Consider the following 20048-nt stretch of genomic DNA (forward strand, 5'->3'; position numbering starts at 1 on the left):
TTCTAACATTACTGCCATCACCCATTCCTAACTGCAGGCTAAATAAACTACCGTATGCCTAGACCATGACCTGTTACGCAGACATTAACAGAAATGTTGTTGGTGCTGGGTATGACACACAGTGGCTCCAGGGGAAGGGTAGGGAAGGGAAGAGAAGGGGAGGGGAGGGGAGGGGGAGAAGGGGGAGGGAGAGGGAGGAGGGGGAGGGGAGGAAGGGGAGAGAAGGGGCAACATTAGTCTTACAGTGTTTGGCCCACCTACGGTATGAGTGTTGATTGGGCGATCACTCTCCCCCTAAATGTAGCATATGCAAGTTATAAAAACTGAAACTAGACATGACCTTGGACAGACAGACATGCACCAGCATGACTATGAGCAGTCAGGACAATAGATAGGCCTTTAAAGGCACAAAAGCAGAAATAAGGATCAAATAGTTTAAAAAAAAAAATCAAATCAAAACAGGAAAGCCCAGACCTAGGAGAAATCCAGAGGAGTGATGAGCTAAGCCCTGTCAAGGTGCTCCCTTCTGTCAGAATCACACATTCCAAAGTGGCAGAAATCTACTGTCCAAAAACGTCCGGTTACTTCCGGCCTCAGCGAGGCAAGCTCAGGCAGCACCAGGCTCAGCCCATGTGAGATGCCTCCTCCCAATCACAGGCCACTGTTCCCTGGTCCAGGAGCTTCAAAGAATTGGTGCTGGGCAGAAAAGCACCTCAGGCCAGAGCAGCTTGCAGAGTGGGCCGGCACAGCACGAGAAGGAGGAGAGGGCAAGGTGAGTAGACTGATCTCCCTCTGCAAGGAAGACAACTGCATTCTCAATGGCTAGGCTGCTTTCCTGGGAGGCCAGCTGGGGTCTGAAAGGGCAAAGGGGAGAAGATCATTTCCTTGGGAATAGATCCGTCGTTTTCTGTAACTTAGAATATTATAACAATTTTGTTCTCTTTTACTTTAAATGGTACAAATTGCTTTCTTAAACCATTTGATATTGCCCAATTCTCAGAACCGAGGTTACAATTCTGGGAGTATTATTCACCCACCCTGATTCCAACCTCCAGTTTCCTGACAGAAAGACCAAGAAAAATCCAAGTACCTTGGGAAAACCTTTATCTCCTGATTAAAATTTCAGACAGACCCTGTGGACCCCAATTTCCTGGTGAAGTCAGAGAAGCAAAAAGAAAATTTAAGGAAACGGGCCATGTTCTTTCTTAATAATGTAGTAGGGAGCAAGTTCCCTGGTTGTCTTGTCAGAAATCATTTGATCCTGCCTACTCGTAATGGGATTTGTGAGGCAATTTACTCATGTTTCTTCTCTGCAAACAGTTCTGTTTAATAAATGTGTCAGTCGAAATTAAGTCAACAAATTAGCTTTATCTATGCAATGTTATTTTTACATAATTTATTTTTACTCTTCACCAATTAGTTGATCTACAGGATCCCCAGGTCCTAAATATATTTTTCATTCTAACAACATTTCTACACATAATATGAATTAAGTTTCAAATAATGCTAGTATTATTCTGTGTAAGTTTAAAACCCCACTTATAACTAATTTCAAAGATTTTGAACACATTTTGAATTTCATTAATTTCAATGTCTTTTTTAAATTAAAGACAATGTTGGTTGACCGTTTCTCGATATATATACATATTTTTACATACTTAAATAGTTTTCAAATCTTGTAAAGAAATGGTTTTCCTTTTGATTAGCTCTTCTCAACGAGGAGAAAATTTTCTTATTTTGCTTTCTGCTGCAACAGACTTTTTTTCTTTTCTGCTACAATAGGCTTAAAAATCAACTCACCTACTTTTTTTTATTATTATTACCTGGAAAGAATATAGACTTGTAAATCCAAAGGGGAATTTACACACCATTTAGTCAAGAAAAACAAATGAAATCTCAGAATTTCTTTTTGACCTCTCCTGCTTACATTCTTACCAAGAGCAAACATTGATCAGCCCATGCAGGCTGCCCACACCCCTGATGTTCCCTAACTGGGGCAAAGACCAAATTCATGAAGAGGTGCCCTAATCTTACCTCTCCCAAGGAGTCTCCGTAGCATTCGTGCCTCGGCGCCAGGCTTCCTGCCGGCATTACCCACACCTGAGGTGCTCACTTGGCTGAGAAAGCCCGAGCCATTGCTTCTATCTTCGTCCTGACTTCAGGTGGGTGACTGACTCTGAGGTCAGCATGGCAAGCATCAGGAGTCTAGAACTCTCTGTGATGATGGAAATGTTCTATACAGTAGCCACTAACTACCTATCTGTGGCTATTGAGCACTTAAAATAGGGTTAGTGTTACTAAAGAACTGAATTTTAAATTTTATGTAATTGAACTAGTTGGAATGAAAATACCTACATGCAGCTACTAGTTACCATATTAGAGAGAGCAGGTTTAAAGCTTTAAAGCAAGAAAAACCAATGGAGGCTGTGAGCCCTGGGCGTCATGACCATTGGAACAAGCACCATTTTTCATCATTCCCAGGGACTCATCCTACCCTAAACTTAAGCAGACAGCAATTGTTCTGATCCAAAAATCCTCACACCCATCTTTCTTCTCGCCTCTAAGTCATACAACTGTCTACTCTTGTTCTGGGTTTCAAGGTCAGGGCTAAGGCAACAGCATGGTGTGTTTCTTTTTCTTCCTCTTATTTCTCTATTTTTTTTTTCTTTTGTTAATCCAAATTTCTCTAGCGTGAGCTAGAGTTTGAGGTGTGGTTTGCATGTTCTCTGGTCCAACAAATTTGAGTGAGGAAAAGAGGTAATGAATTTGAAAATATGATCTCATGCTTGGTGGGAGAGTCTCACTTCTTTTTCTTCTGCATTGAAAGTGGTTTCTTTAGTGAGCAATGGTTTTTAGACCTATTCAATGTGTCTGGAAACATCAACACTGTGGATATGAGTAATTTTGATAAGAAAACAAACTGAATGAGGGCACAAGAAAAAAAAAAGAAATGAAACTCTAGCTTTTTGAAATGTTTCATTCCTCAGAGCAAAGGAGCTCCTGGGATGTTGAGCAATTTGAGTATATCATCATGGTGCCAGGCCACTGGGCAGTTTTCCACAGGGTGGGGCTCACAGAGGCTATTCTTGAATGTGGAAAACATTTTGAGGCAAGCTGCATACTTTCAGTCAGGGGTGATAACATTTCTGCAGTGGACAGCCACTACTCGGCTCTCTGCCCTCTACCAATCCCACCTTTTAAAATTCACCTCACCCCATTTGCTTCTTTGCTATCCCTGCCAAGTTTAAGAAGAAATCTAATACCTATGAGGGTAGTGCTACTTTGGAATAACACAGGAAAGTTTCCACAGACCCCATATTTGAAATAGCTGATACATACTGGAGGCTACAAGGGAAGGTAGGAGGGGAAGACACATCATATTGTCAGGACTCAGTCTCTATCCACGGAATACAGACCCAAGACTCCAGATCATGCATTAGGTTAGTCCACTGAGGCTCTACACTCCTTGGGTCTCTTTCTCGCTCATGCGTCTTTCCTTTCCCTTTGGAAATACAAGGAAGGGATTTGATAAAAATCATTCACAATGAGGCATTGACATTGATGACTCATAAGACTCACTGTGCCTCTTTTATATGGTTGTGCATTCTGATCAGGAGCAAAAGAGTAATTCTCTTGTGGGATTTCAGAAATTAGGGTAAAGAGGGAGGAAGACTGAATGGAGGGCAAAGACAGAAGGTTCTCTCTTTGCCAGCTTTGTTTATGTGACTCCCTTCATGGCTTAACCTGTAAGAGAAAAGAGCAGGGCAGGGCATGGGACTTTCTCTCAACTTTAAAGAAACATAAAGGGAGGTGATTAGTGACAAACTCAATAAAAGGCCGTGAAGAGTCAGGAGAGCTGGACTTGAATCTTGACTCTGCAAACAACACATCCGTCATCTTGAACAAGTCACTTTGCCTCTGGGAGCCTCAGTTTCCTCATTTGCACAATGAAAGGACTGACTACAAAGCCTCTACCTCTTCAGCCAAATAAAGAGAAATTAGTTTTACAGAAGTGGTTCCCGTGGCTGTAGGGGCTCACAAGCCCGAAATCTGGAGGGCAGCTGCAAATTCAGGAAAGAAGTTGATGCTGCAATCTTGAGTCTGAAATCTGCAGATGAGCTTTCTGTTTTGCAGTTTGGGGGCAGAATGGCTTCTTCCTTGGGAAATCTGTCTTTGCTCTTAAGGCCCTCAACTGATTGGAAGAGGCCCATCCATGTTGTGGAGAGTAATCTGCTTTCTTCCAAGTCTATTGATTTAAATGTCAATCACATCTGTAAAAATGTCTTCCAGCCATAGCTAGACTGGTATTTGACCAAACAACTGGGCACCGTATCCTAGTCAAGGCCCTAGAGAACACCACAGTTTATAGTCTGTATGGAGAGTGGTACCATCTGTCCTTACCTTTTGTTCTTTCTCCAGGCCTGTCCTCTCCGGTAAGGGCAGTACATTCATAATGTCTTTTTTTTTTTAACAGCCATCAGTGTGAAAATTTGTCAAAGTTTTTCTTGTTTTAACTTAAATTAGTCTGTCCTGGTGCACAGGCATTCAGAGCCTTCAGAGAACTCTGAAAGATGAGCCAGGCCTGATGGTTTCCTTTCATGGAACTCATGTTGCCATCGCTCCAAGTTTGGCAAGAACCCCTTCCCGGACGCTCCTCCAGCTGTCTATTACGGAAGTCACCTGTTTTCCAGGGAACTTTCCTAGAAGTGTTCCACTCAACACAGGTCTCTTTGACACAGAGACTATGTAATATCAACGTTCACATTTTGACCAGGGTTTTCCAACTTCGCTCTTGAGTGTCTCCTAACTCCCTGGGAACTAACTTTCTAGCTCAGTACTTTTCCTACATCTTTCATTCCTCTTAGTTCTAGCAGAGTGGTTCGTAGCCACTCTGGGGCTCACCATGTGGCTCAGAAATTCAGAGTTGATGAGGGAAAGCTCTCCACTCTTGCTTCAGCCAAATTTTGATCTGGTTTTATATATTAGCATCCCATATTAAAATCTTATGTCCTTTGAAATGTGGCTCTGTGTTTTAAAACAAAATTAAATCACTAGTTTTAGGTGCTTTCACCATTCAAGTCTGTTGGCTTGGTCTATCTGCTTCAAGAAATTGAGGCAAAAGTAAAGAAAATGAATATTAGTTGAGGAACTAATATTGTGTTAGTATTCACCTATATTCTCACTGAATTTTCACAGTAACCTTTTGAGTTAGTTACTGTGATACCCATTTAGAGATAAAGCTCAACAAGATTAAGAAACTACCTGAGCTCATAAAACTGCTAAGCAGCAGGGACGCCTGGGTGGCTCAGTCGGTTAAGTGTCTGCCTTCAGCTCAGGTCATGATCCCAAGGTGCTGGGATCAAGTCCTGCATCGGGCTCCCTGCTCAGCGGGGAGCCTGCTTCTCCCTCTGCCTGCCACTCCCCCTGCTTGTGTGCTCTCTCTCTCTCTCTGACAGATAAATAAATAAAATCTTTAAAAAACAAAAACTGCTAAGTAGCAGAGCAGAGATTCAAACCCAGGTCTGTCCAAATCCCTTGCTCATCCCATTTCACTGTACTTTCTAACCCGTTCTGCAACAGAGGTCTCAGCGAACAAGTCACTCATATGTTCATTCATTCATTCATTCATTCAAATACACATTCTAAAATCTACTTTATCTGCCTTTTATTTAGCAAAATAATTTATTGAGTGCCTACCATGTGTCAAACACTGTGCCACCTTGGACCTAGAAAGACAAGTGAAACAGAGTCCCAGCACCTTCTCCTGCTTCAGAGACTCTTGCAATAATAGAGTGCAGGGAACCCTTTGTACATTGATACCAGAAGAAAAGAATGCACAAGGGGAGCGGAACAGAGTCCCCCCTAAGTAAATTCTGCAGCCCGTGCACAGAGGAAAATCTCAAGTGTCAGCTTGACATCACCTCACAGTCCGGAGCAGAAGCACTAGAGCTAGCCAAAGCCAGAGGGATGGAGCCCAGTGTCGGGGTGTTCTGTTCAGGAATGCGGATGGAATGCAGAGAGGGTCCCTCCCATACAGACGTGCTTCTTGGTACCTGACTCTGGCCACACCCCACACACAACTGGGAAGCTTTTTTCTTGTCCCAAAGAGATTATTCACCCCCACCCCCCATGAATCCTTCCATGGAAAATAAGAGGCAGCACACATGGGTAAGGCCTATAGATCCCTACAGCAGAGCACACCCTAGGCAAGGGACAGAGGGAAGGTGGAAGGGGCTGCTTCCCCTCAACCTGGAAGACGTTACCTCCTGGCTAGGCCCCGGGTGTCACTGGTGCATAAAGCCAAGCCACAGCCCAATTTTCTGCCCTTCCTAAATACGCCCCTGGTTATTAATCATGATTTCTTAGGTTTATAAACAAACAGTATTTGCCAACCTCTTCCCCATCTTTTTTCTCAGCGATCACAAAGGCCTCATCAAACACACTGTGTTTTACCCATTTTATAAAGGGGAAGCAGACAGTGAGTGGCATTGCCCAGGGGTACACAGAAAGGCTGGGCAAGACCAGGGTTTGAAGCTCGGCATTCTGACACCACGTCCAGTGGGCTCACAGTTAGACCACAGCCACTAGGCCACAGCGGGAGCCACGAGGAGCCTACACTTGGCTTCCTAACTGCCATCTCTCTTGACATTTGTGGCTGTTTGGCAGATGCAACAAATGTTTTAGGTTCTCTACACACCGACCTAGTCTAAAATACAGGTGACCAAGGAGAGGCCATGAAAAGTCGACTCTCACATTAACCTACACATGTGCACCTTTTCCTTCCAAGAATTTTGGTCCCAAGGAGTGGGTGAGAAAACTGCAGGTTTGGGATACATCTAAACAAATTTTCTGGGGAAACATGTGGGTGCAGCCCTGGGTCTGGGGAAAATGTGCAAATATGAGTGCAATGTCAAGGAGCCTAGGAGACAAGAACCTGGAGAAGTGAATGAAAAGAGGCCCAGTGATTCTGACCTTGGCAAAGGCAGATCATCTGAGCAGCAAAATGGACCTGTTCTCTCTGTTTGAGGGTTGGCAAGGAAGTGAGCCAGGTATTGCTTTTTAGATTAGCTCTGTGACAGGACTTTATACACTGCACGGTGTTAAGGAAATGATCCGAAACCAGACAGACCTGGGTTTGAATCTCAGCTTTTTATTTTAAGATTATTTATTTATTATTTATTTATTTTAGAGAAAGGGGAGAGAGAGAGAGCATGAATGGAGAGGGGGGCAGAGGCAGAGGGAGAAGCAGACTCCCTACTGAGCAGGGAGCCCAATGTGGGGCTCGATTCCAGGACCCTGGGATCATGGGATCATGACCTGAGCCAAAGGCAGATGCTTAACTTACTGAGCCACTGAGGCGCCCCTGAATCTGAGCTTTTGCATTTTCTGGCGATGTGGCCTTGGCAAAGTAAGCAATCTCTCAAGCCTCCCTTTCTTCATCTGCGAAATGGCAAGAAAACACATTCTCCCCTAGATGCTCCAGGAGGGGCAGCTCTGCTGACGCCTTGATTTTAACCCAGTGAGACTGCTTTCACACTTCGGACCTCCACTTCAGATGTTACATTTGTGTTGTTTAAAGCCACTAAGTTTCTGGTAACTTGTTACAGTAGCTGTAGGAAATTAATACAGATTTCGGTAAAACAAAAAACAAAAAAACAAAACACACAAACAAAAAAACCATCTCTTGGATCTGTTGAGAGATGAACATAAGTGCCTAACGTGCTGAGGACATCAGTGTTTAATAAATGAGAGCTCTCGTCATCGTTTTGTTATTTTGGAAGACGGGAGTGACTTCCTAAGTTATTATGCACCACTGATTCCAGAGGCCTGAAGGAGAGGAGAATGCACCGGGCAAACAGAGAAAAATCTAGTGATCAGCAACTGGAGCAGGTCTTGCCCATCACTATATGTCTGCCCTTCCATAAATCAGCCCGCAGTCAGGCTGCCTCCTCGGCACTTCCTACTGCATGCCTGGCTAGATTTCATCCCTTCACTCTTCTTTTTGCTCAAAGCAACCCCTCATCTGCCTCCTCCTTTTCTCCCCCTCTTGTCTGCAGGGTTCCCCCTTATCCTGATGGGCAACCTTCTCACTGAGTACTCAGTTGTCTCATCCCCACTTTATAAAACTGTGTGGCTGGAAAAGTGTGTTTAGGGGGTTGTTGAGTCACCCGGGACTAAATCCCATGTTCAGAGTCCCTTCAGCTCCTTTCTGGCCCAATAAAGCCCCTCTTTGGTGGCCTGCCCACCCTCTGCCTTAAATCCCTAGTCCTATCTCCCCCTTTATTTGACCACATACAGTCACTTTTGCTTGAATCCATGTTGCTATAATCACACTTTAAATTCCTTAGAAGAGCAAAGTGCTTTCTTTCTGTTCTTTAAACCTAACTAATCAACACAAGTAGGCTGCTACCCAGCAAATGGGTGCATAATCCATACTGGTGGAAATGGCACTGCCCTTGGCTTCTCCAGATTTTTGCCCTTTACTCTCTATACTTATGTTGTCTGAACTTCCGCCTTTCACTGTCTATTTATTTTTGTCTCTAGATGGTAACTCAACTGGTCAGGAGCAGTGTCTGCGCATACCAGTCATGAACTTTACAATGTGGCTGGTCCGGGCACAGGAGCAAAGATCTCCCTCAGTGGAGTTTGTGCATTAACTCCTTCAGGGCCCTCGGGCTCTACTCAGTCTGGTGTGTGACAATTACTGGAACAATTGCAGGAAAGAATGAATGTCACTTCTTTTTTTTTTTAATTTTATTATGTTATGTTAGTCACCATACAATACATCATTAGATTTTGATGTGGTGATCCACGATCCACTGTTTTCATATAACACCCAGTGCTCCATGCAGTATGTGCCCTCCTTAACACCCATCACCAGGCTAACCCATCCCCCCACCCCCCCCCAGAACCCTGTTTATTTCTCAGAGTCCATAGTCTCTCATGGTTCATCTCTCCCTCCAATTCCTCCCCCCTCATTTTTCCCTTCCTTCTCCTAATGTCCTCCATTCTATTCCTTATGTTCCACAAATAAGTGAAACCATATGATAATTGACTTTCTCTGCTTGACTTATTTCACTTAGCATCATCTCCTCCAGTCCCATCCATGTTGATGTAAAAGTTGGGTATTCATCCTTTCTGATGGCTGAGTAATATTCCATTGTATATATGGACCACATCTTCTTTATCCATTCATCTGTTGAAGGGTATCTTGGCTCTTTCCACAGTTTGGCTATTGCGGACATTGCTGCTATGAACATTGGGGTGCATATGGCCCTTCTTTTCACTACATCTGTGTCTTTGGGGTAAATACCCAAGAGTGCAATTGCTGGGTCATAGGGTAGCTCTATTTTTAATTTTTTGAGGAACCTCCACATTGTTTTCCAAAGTGGCTGTACCAACTTGCATTCCCACCAACAGTGTAAGAGGGTTCCCCTTTCTCCACAACCTCTCCAACATTTGTTTCTTTCTCTGTCCATTTTTGCCATTCTAACTGGTGTAAGGTGGTATCTCAGTGTAGTTTTGATTTGAATTTCCCTGATGGCTAATGATGATGAACATTTTTTCATGTGTCTGTTAGCCATTTGTATGTCTTCTTCAGAGAAGTGTCTGTTCATCTCTTCTGCCCACTTTTTGACTTGATTATTTGTTTTTTGGGTGTTGAGTTTGAGAAGTTCTTTATAGATCTTGGATACCAGCCCTTTATCTGTAGTGTCATTTGCAAATATCTTCTCCCATTCTGTGGGTGCCTCTTTGTTTTGTTGACTGTTTCCTTTGCTGTGCAGAAGCTTTTTATCTTGATGAAGTCCCAAAAGTTCATTTTTGCTTTTGTTTCACTAGCTTTTGGAGATGTATCTTGAAAGAAGTTGCTGTGGCCGATGTCAAAGAGGTTACTGCCTATGTTCTCCTCTAGGGTTTTGATGGATTCCTGTCTCACATTGAGGTCTTTCATCCACTTTGAGTTTATCTTTGTGAATGGTGTTAGAGAATGGTCGAGTTTCATTCTTCTGCATGTGGCTGTCCAATTTTCCCAGCACCATTTATTGAAGAGACTGTCTTTTTTCCATTGCATGTTTTTTCCTGCTTTGTCAAAGATTATTTGACCATAGAGTTGAGGGTCCATTTCTGGGTTCTCTATTCTGTTCCATTGGTCTGTATGTCTGTTTTTGTGCCAGTACCATGCTGTCTTGGTGATCACAGCTTTGTAATATAGCTTGAAATCGGGCAACGTGATGCCCCCAGCTTTGTTTTTCTTTTTCAACATTTCCTTGGCGATTCGGGGTCTTTTCTGATTCCATACAAATTTTAGGATTGTCTGTTCCAGCACTTTGAAAAATGTCTTGGAATTTTGATCGGGATGGCAATGAAGGTATAGATTGCTCTGGGTAGCATAGACATTTTAACAATGTTTATTCTTCCAACCCATGAGCATGGAATATTTTTCCATCTTTTTGTGTCTTCTTCAATTTCTTTCAGGAGTGTTCTGTAGTTCCTAGAGTATAGATCATTTACCCCTTTGGTTAGGTTTATTCCGAGGTATCTTATGGTTTTTGGTGCTATTATAAATGGAATTGTTTCTCTAATTTCTCTTTCTACAGTTGCGTTGTTAGTGTATAAGAAAGCAACTGATTTCTGTGCATTGATTTTGTATCCTGCCACGTTACTGAATTGCTGTATGAGTTCTAGTAATTTGGGGGTGGAGTCTTTTGGGTTTTCCACATAAAGTATCATGTCGTCTGCGAAAAGAGAGAGTTTGACTTCTTCTTTGCCAATTTGAATACCTTTTAGTTCTTTTTGTTGTCTGATTGCTGTTGCTAGGACTTCTAATACTATGTTGAACAATAGTGGCAAGAGTGGGCATCCTTGACGTGTTCCTGATCTTAAGGGAAAGGCTCTCAGCTTTTCCCCATTGAGGATGATATTCGCTGTGGGTTTTTCATAGATGGATTTTATGAACTTGAGGAATGTTCCCTCTATCCCTATACTCTGAAAAGTTTTAATCAGGAAAGGATGTTGTATTTTGTCAAATGCTTTTTCTGCATCAATTGAGAGGGCCATATGGTTCTTCTCGCTCCTCTTATTAATGTGTTCTATCACATTGATTGATTTGCGAATGTTGAACCACCCTTGCATCCCGGGGATAAATCCCATTTGGTCGTGGTGGATGATCCTTTTAATGTATTGTTGGATCCTATTAGCTAGGATTTTGTTGAGGATTTTGGAATCCATATTCATCAGGGATATCAGTCTGAAATTCTCCTTTTTGATGGGGTCTTTGCCTGGTTTGGGGATTAAGGTAATGCTGGCCTCATAGAATGAGTTTGGAAGTTTTCCTTCTGTTTCTATTTTTTGAAACAGCTTCAGTAGAATAGGTATTATTTCTTCTTTGAATGTTTGGTAGAATTCCCCAGGGAATCCATCAGGCCCTGGACTCTTGTTTTTTGGGAGGTTTTTGATCACTGCTTCAATCTCGTTACTGGTTATTGGCCTATTCAGGTTGTCGATTTCTTCCTGTTTCAGTCTTGGCAGCTTATAGGTTTCCAGGAAGGCCTCCATTTCATCCAGATTGCTCAGTTTATTGGCATATAGTTGTTGATAATAATTTCTAATAATTGTTTCTATTTCCTTGGTGTTAGTCGTGATCTCTCCCTTTTCATTCATAATTTTATTAATTTGGGTCCTTTCTCTTTTCTTTTGGATAAGTCTGGCCAGTGGTTTATCGATCTTATTCTTTCAAAGAACCAACTTCTAGTTTCGTTGATCTGATCTACTGTGTTTCTGGTTTCTAATTCATTGATTTCTGCTCTAATTTTAATTATTTCTCTTCTAATGCGTGGCTTAGGCATTGTTTGTTGCTTTTTCTCTAGTTCTTTAAGGTGTAGAGTTCATTGGTGAATTCGGGGTTTTTCTATTTTTTTGAGTGAGGCTTGGATGGCTATGTATTTCCCCCTTAGGACCGCCTTTGCAGTATCCCATAGGTTTTGGACCGATGTGTTTTCGTTCTCATTGATTTCCATGAATTGTTTAAGTTCTTCTTTGATTTCCTTGTTGACCCAAACATTCTTGAACTGAGTGGTCTTTAGCTTCCAAGTGTTTGAATTTCTGCCAAATTTTTTCTTGTGATTGAGTTCCAGTTTTAAAGCATTGTGGTCTGAGAATATTCAGGGAATAAGCTCAATCTTTTGGTATCGGTTGACACCTGATTTGTGACCCAGTATGTGGTCTATTCTGGAGAAAGTTCCATGTGTGCTCGAGAAGAATGAGTATTCTGTTGTTTTAGGGTGGAATGTTCTGTAAATATCTATGAGGTCCATCTGGTCCAATGTATCATTCAAAGCTCTTGTTTCCTTGTTGATTTTCTGCTTAGATGATCTGTCCATTGCTGAGTGTGGAGTATTGAGGTCTCCTACAATTAACGTATTGTTATCAATATGACTCTTTATTTTAGTTAACAGTTGGCTTATGTAGATGGCTGCTCCCATGTTGGGGGCATAGATATTTACAATTATTAGATCTTCTTGTTGGAGAGACCCTTTAAGAATGATATAGTGTCCTTCTGTGTCTCTTATTACAGACTTTAGTTTAAAATCTAATTTGTCTGATATAAGAATTGCTACCCCAGCTTTCTTTTGAGGTCCCCTGGCATGGAAGATGGATCTTCATCCCTTCACTTTCAGTCTGGATGTATCTTTAGGTTCAAAATGAGTCTCTTGTAGGAGCATATGGATGGGCCCTGTCTTTTTATCCAATCTGCAACCCTGTGCCGCTTTATGGGAGCATTTAGGCCATTCATGTTGAAAGTGGTTATTAAAAGATATGAATTAATTGTCATCATGTTGCCTGTGAAGATGTTGTTTTTATAGATTGTCCCTGTAAATTTCTGTTGTAGATCACTCTTGGGGTCTTTCTCCTTTTATAGAACCCCCCTTAATATTTCTTGCAGGGCCGGCTTAGTGGTCACATATTCTTTCAGTTTCTGCCAGTCATGGAAGCTCTGCATCTCTCCATCCATTCTAAATGAAAGCCTTGCTGGATAAAGTATTCTTGGCTGCATGTTCTTCTCATTTAGTACCCTGAATATGTCTTGCCAGGCCTTTCTGGCTTGCCAGGTCTCTGTGGATAGGTCTGACGTTATTCTGATGTTCCTCCCTCTGTACGTAAGGAATCTCTTCCCCCTAACTGCCCTTAAGATGGTTTCCTTGGTTCTAAGATTTGCAAGTTTTACTATTACATGCCAGGGTGTTGGCCTGTTTTCCTTGATCTTGGGAGGGGTCTTCTCAGCCTCTAGGACACGAATGTTTGTTTCATTCCCCAGATTAGGGAAGTTCTCAGCTACGATTTGCTCAAATACATCTTCTAGTCCTCTCTCTCTCTCTCCACTCCCTCCAGGATTCCAATTATTCTGACATTGGAACACTTCATGGTGTCACATATTTCTCTGATTCTGTTTTCATGGATTCTGAGTTGTTTTTCCCTGGCCTCCTCTTTTCCCTTTTTATCTATTATATTGTCTTCCAGGTCGCTTATTCACTCTTCTGCCTCACTTACCCTAGCTGTTAGATTATCTAGATTGGATTGAATCTCACTGATAGCATTTTTAAGTTCTGCCAATTCACCTTTCATTTCTGCCCTTAGAGACTCTATGTTGCCATTAATTGATTTCTCCATCCTAGCCATTGTCTTCACAATTGCTAGCCTGAATTCCATCTCCGACATCTTGGTTATATCTGCATCCATTTGTAAATCTGCAGCATAAGTCATAGTCTCTGAGTCTTTTCTATTTTGGGGGCTCCTCCTCCTAGTCATTCTGTTGATGGGTGTTTGAGGGAATGTATAGAGTCCAAATTATTGACCAGAACCCAAGCACGATGCACCTGTTTTCCTGGGACCTTAGGGTTGCTGGCCTCTTGTTTTCCCAGCCTGTCTTCTGCGGGAGGGGCCTGCCGCGCTGTTACTCAGGCAACCCTGTTTGGGCGGAGTTGCCCTGCCCCCCTGTGGCGGGGGATGGGCTCAGCGGGAATCAGTTTTGGGGGCTTTTGTTCTCTGGCGCCTTTCCCTGGCGGCTTTCCGCATCTCTTCCGCGAGTCAGAGCAGAAGAGACCGTTTCCAACCCTCTGCCTCAGAGCAGAGAGACCTCAGTCTGTTCTTCAGTGAGCTCTCCAGGCCACACTGTCTCCGTTTCTGTCCGTGCTGCTATAAACTGCAGCGTCCTGGGTTGTGCGCCCCTCCGCAGCGCTCCCAGTCCTGCCTCCAGGTCGGGGCACATCTCTGCCCTTTGTGCTTCTAAAACGGCCAGCCGCCCCCAGTTGGCGCGCGCACGACCCCACCGCTCCGGGTTTCCGCCCCGGCGGCTGCCCTAAAGTCCTTTCCCTGCCGCTACCGGTCTGCAAGTCTGTGCCCCGTCCCCAGCGTGCAAGGCTGTCGCTCACCGAGGTGTAGGATCCCCACGTCCAGGCACCCTCCCGCCGCCGTTTATCCTCCGATATCTGCCCGCAGAATCACGGCTCTCCGCTTCATACCTCAAAACCAACCGCCTGCGATATTCTGTTTGTAGAGATCCAGATCTTCTTACATCTCAGGCTGGTTTCGTGGGTGCTCAGAGTGGTCTGATAGATACCCAGCTCAATTCCGGGGGCCAGTTGAAATAGGGTCCCCTACTCCTCCACCATCTTTCCCCCCTCTGAATGTCACTTCTAAGCAGAAACTACACATAAAGATCTTGTAACAATGGCCTGGTTTCTTCTATTCACTCAGCAAACACTGATGGAGGACCCCGATGCACCCAATTCTGGGCCCAAAACACTTATGGATTTTAACTCCTTCAATTCCCACAGCTGTCCAGGCAAACGAGTAAGGGAAAATAGAGAAGTTGAGGTTATGTGGAAGGTTGTTAATGCTTACAGTGTAACAATGAAGTTAAATTTTAACAAGGTCTGAGTCAAGCAGAAAACTTGCGTCCCTTTAATCCCCTATACAAACTGGGATTTTAGCCGAACTGCCTCAGTTGCTATCTCATGGTCACCTTGCTCTTCTGGATCTCTGCTCCCTGATTTTTCCTTTCCCTGGAATGTCAGCGACCCCCACCTTCCTCCCACATCGCCCTATATCTCTAGTCTACTTACCAAAACCATACACATTCTGCAAGGCTTACATCTTCCCTACTCAGAACTCCCGCAGCACTCAGGGTCTTACTAGACGTATTAAAATACGCTACTTAGGAACTATCTTAGCTTCCCTACTAGAGCATAAAATCCTAGACTACAGCAGTCTCCCTTATTATCTTTGTATACCTCAAAACTCAAGTTGTATCATTTAATACATTTTGATTTAGAGCATGAATGCAGAAGTGATTAGTCACTTAAATCAATACCACAGTAAGAGATCTGGATGGCTTTTCTGAAGGTATTTTAAAGTACAAAAGCTAAAGGAATTGACCCATACACTTACCCTCATGTTCCTTCCAGAGACTCCTCAGAAGGCAGAGGCCCACTTATTTTTAGTGCCATACAAAGCACTAAACCTCGTAAATAATTCCTGGGAGCCAGTGTGGGCTGGAGGATGAGCTTGGGCTCCCGAGTCACACAGACCAAGGTCTCCAGCCTGGTTCTCCCGCTTACTGGTTGCATGACCCCGCAGATCTTAATTACCTAAATTAAAGCTCTAGTTTCCGCATCGGCAGGATGAGGCTCCTCACCTTTTTTTGTTTTCTACCTAATCTTGGGCTATGAGAATGAGATGTGTGTGTGAGAAGCACCGAGGAGAGCCGCGCATGGAAGGAACTATAGGTCAGCCCCTCTTCTCCCACTCCCTGCCTTGTGCAACAGGGTACTTTTTAATTTTTATTTATTTATTTTTCCACGTTTTTATTTAAATTCAAGTTAGTTAACATATAGTGTAGTATTGGTTTCAGGAGTAGAATTTAATGATTCATCAGTTGCATATAACACCTGGTGCTCACCACATCACATGCACTCCTTAATGCCCATCACCCAGTTACCCCATCCCTCCACTCCCCTCCCCTCCAGCAACCCGCAGTTTGTTCCCTATAGTTAAGAGTCTCTTATGGTTTGCCTCCCTCTCTGTTTTTATCTTATTTTATTTTCCCTTCCCTTCTCCTATGTTCATCAGTTTTGTTTCTTTAATTCCACATATCAGTGAAATCATATGATAATTGTCTCTCTGATTGATTGACTTATTTCGCTTAGCATAATACCCTCTAGGTCCATCCATGTCATTACAAATGGCAAGATTTCATTTCTTATTGATGGCTGAGTAATATTCTGTTTTATATATATATATATATATACCTCGGTGAGCGACCCTATTTATATATATATATATATATATATATATATATATATATATATATATCTCACATCTTGTTTATCTACTCATCAGTCAGTGGACACTTGGGCTCTTTCCATAGTTTGGCTATTGTTGATAATGTTGCTGTAAACATCGGGGTGCAGGTCCCTGTTCGAATCTGTATCTTTGTATCCTTTGGGTAAATAAGCAGGGTACTTTTTAAATTGCCAATTATTTTTGAAGGTAACAAAATATTCTGATAATAATGGTTTTTAACAGCTGCCTGTAGCCCATATGGGCCCTATCTGCCAACTTTGGCCATGGGTTTACCTTTTGGGTTTTGGTTCACCGCAACCAAGGGCAGGAAGAGCCATGCCAGGACCCCTGCCCAGTCCTCAGCACCCCATGTCTGCACTTGTCGACGTGCAGGACCTCAGTTCATCACACAGTTGTGTGCAGTCTGCATATTCCACACCTTAAAGGACCACTGAAAGTCACTGATCAGACTCCAGCAAGCTTCCCTTTTTCTTCTTCTTCTTCTTCATAAAATTATGGTAAAAAAAAAAATTATAGTGATTCCTGAGCTTAGTAACCAAATTCTCACCCTTGCTAAATGATTGCCTGAATTTGGTTTGGATGCCTTGGAATGCAAGAAGGTGATCCGCGATGGTGTGAGGTAGTCATGTCATGGAACATGGAGCAGCATTTGTCACCTGGTCCTATTCAGTTGTACTGTTCTCCACTGTGTCTCCAGCTTGTGCCAAATCCTGAAGATGGCCAAAGATGACTCGACCATTCGTTGCTTCCAGGGCCTGCTGATTTTTGGAAATGTGATTGTTGGTGTAAGTAACGAGTATTTTTCAGGAAATTCTGTTCCTTCTGTAATCACAGTCTTTGGATTAATCAAAAGTGAGAGTTTAAAGGAAAATAATGATATAATTACTGGCTTCCTCTCTCTTTTCTTCATTCCAGGAAATGTGTTAGTAAAATATGTTAGCTAGAACTTATATAAATAATCATATATAACTATGCAATATGTTGAAAGACCATGGTTTAAAAAAAAAAAAAAAAAAAAGGATATTTCCCTCCCAACTTTAAAACACAAAAATCTGAAAGAAGCCATGTCCACCATGGTCAATGTCCAAACATTCCCACCACACACACACTTTGGTGTTTCTTTCCTATTTCACCTTGGTTTGAGCTCCATGGAACTGTTCTGTTAAGGCTGCTGGGGACTGATGTTTGCGTTTACATGTCCTTATCACACGGAGGCCAGTGCCGGGAAAGTCAGAGTGGCTTGGAGTCCAGGCTGTGTGGGCTCAGTGTGCTGACAGAGCACTCGAGGTCAGGATCGCTGGCTCTAGGCTCAGCCCCACCACCAACTGTACTCTGGACAAGTCATCGGCTTTCAAGGCCAAGAGCCCTCGTCTATAAAATGCAGAGTGTGGGAAAGATAACCACCAAGGTTCCTTGGTTCTCTGGCACTGATGAGTATGATCAGGACAAGTTCAAATATTATAATCCAGGAATTTGGGCAGAGGGCAGTGGAAGTGGGGCTGGAAGGTTATCTCCCTACAAGAAGATATTGTTGAGTGGTTCATGACCCAACGACTCTAGATGGTCTAAAATTGCCTGGGTCTTTTCCCAAATAGCAATAAGACAGAGTGACGTGCGGGAGGAAGCATACAACTTATTAATAGAATGGAAGGAGCTGTTTGATTTCCTGGTAATGAGTTTAAGTCCATGGCTTTGAGCCTATGCAGGGACGGAGTGAGTCTCTCTCCTAACCCCCTCCCCACTGTTCTGCATCCCTTTCCCAATGCTGCTCTCCTGACCACCGGCCTGATAGAACGCCCTCTCCCCCAGATGTGTGGCGTCGCCCTGACCGCAGAGTGCATCTTCTTCGTATCCGACCAGCACAGCCTCTACGCGCTGCTTGAAGCCACTGACAATGATGACATCTATGGGGCAGCCTGGATTGGAATGTTTGTCGGCATCTGCCTCTTCTGCCTGTCCATTCTAGGCATTGTAGGCATCATGAAATCCAACAGGAAAATTCTTCTGGCGGTGAGACCTTAAAACTCTCCATAGTTGCCTCCTGGATCAATTTCGATGGTCTGTTTCTTCCTCCCTGAGCACAGTGATTTGGCTTGTAGTGGGGTAGGTGGGAGCAGAGAGCCAGGGGAGGAGTGACAAGGAGGCTGAGACTCTCCCTGCAGTGAAGCTTGTCCATGTGGGGGCAAGGATGTCCTCCACTATTGCAAGTCCAGAAGATTCCAGTATAGAGAACCCACAGGGGAGAAACCTGGGGGTGACCCTGGAGCACTCTCCAGCTCTGTGCTTCTCTACCTGGTGTCTGCACACCTCCAGCAGGTTCAACCAGGAGCTACACAGGCCAAAGAAGAGACAGAGTGAGAACATGATCATTAGATTTTGTTCTCTTGACAATAAGTAGTCTAAAGCATTATCTTAATATTAATCAGTCGTTGACATTTGAGGATATAAAATACAAAATATGCACGAATTTTTAAGAGAAAACATATCTTTTTCTGACATTTTTGAGCTCAAGGCCGATGATTTTGTATAAAGACCTGCATTTCCCATATTTTGCATTCATTCTACTCTTCAGGGACCCTAGAAAACCTTGATGCACAGCACTAGAGAGGATAGAGGACAGCTTCAGCTCCCACGTGCCTGTGGATCTTGAACACCATGCACGCACAGAGAGGCTTCTGTCCTGAGCCACAGACCGCAAGGTCACGCCCTGCCTTTGTAGATGGAAGCAGACTTGCAACCAGCAGAGCTAAGAACCCTTGGTATTGGACCTAGACCTCTATTCTCTGCCCCCATGCTTAGGACAATTGTTTCTCACACGGTGATGGCGTCCCACCCCCACTCCCCACCCTAAAATAACTCTCCTACCCAAATGCTGCAGGACCTGAGTTACATCTTTATGGAACAAGCCCAGCAACTTAAGATGCTTGTTGGTTTACTTTTCCTGCGATCTAAACATTGTCCCGGCACCCAGAGAATGCAGAACATTTACATTCTCTGATTCCTTTAGCATGAGTTGGTTCCAGGGCAAAAGCACCCACTTCTTCAGGTGGAGAAAAGAATGCAGGGAAAGGGAGAGGAGGGGCAGGTGTCCCCAGAGACAAGTTTCACCTGCATCCTGGTCTCATTTTGGGCCAGCCACGTGTGCCTGACGCAGCCAGGAGGGAACATTCTTCACCATGTCCTGCAAAGGGAAGGAGCAAGGCACCTTCTCAGGGGCTGATGGAGAAAACCCCTGTACCCCAGGCCTCCTTTCTGGAGTGTCTTTAAGGGGTTTCCGAGCCCCTTTAAGAAGAACCATCAACGCTCTTTTTTTTTCTTTCCTTTTAAGGATTTTATTTTTAAGTAATTTCTACACCCAATGTGGGGCTCGAACTCACAACCCCGAGATCAAGAGTCGCATGCTCTATGGACTGAGCCAGCCAGGTGCCCCCAACCACCAAAGCTCTTGACAAAAAACAAGGCAGCAAATTTTATGAGGCCTCTGACGGTGCTCCTGCTACTGACTCCCCAGCCAAAGCCCTTCTGTGAGCAGTAGCTGAGTCGTTAGGGCAGCCCAGGGTCCTGCTCAGAGAGCCGACCCTGCCCAGGGAGAGAGCACAGTTTTCCTTGCCTTCCCCCACCTACACTGACTGCAGCGCCCCTTCCCTAGAAGAATGCAGGGACCCAAAGCAAACATGCAAGACTGA

The 20048-nt window shown here is 43.7% G+C and overlaps 1 protein-coding gene across 1 annotated transcript in view; it reads left to right on the forward strand.

The window, feature by feature from the left end:
* The first annotated feature begins 710 nt into the window (after nucleotides 1-710).
* UPK1B (uroplakin 1B) overlaps nucleotides 711-20048 on the forward strand; it is a 33061-nt gene continuing 13723 nt past the window's right edge. Inside the window, exons 1-3 of the mRNA XM_036066805.2 lie at nucleotides 711-772; nucleotides 17060-17147; nucleotides 18172-18372. Of these exons, the coding sequence (XP_035922698.1) occupies nucleotides 17079-17147; nucleotides 18172-18372 (270 nt within the window). The 5' untranslated portion in view covers nucleotides 711-772; nucleotides 17060-17078. The remainder of the gene's footprint in view (nucleotides 773-17059; nucleotides 17148-18171; nucleotides 18373-20048) is intronic.

This window comes from Halichoerus grypus, chromosome 1, assembly GCF_964656455.1.
Source record: "Halichoerus grypus chromosome 1, mHalGry1.hap1.1, whole genome shotgun sequence".
NCBI lineage: Eukaryota > Metazoa > Chordata > Mammalia > Carnivora > Phocidae > Halichoerus > Halichoerus grypus.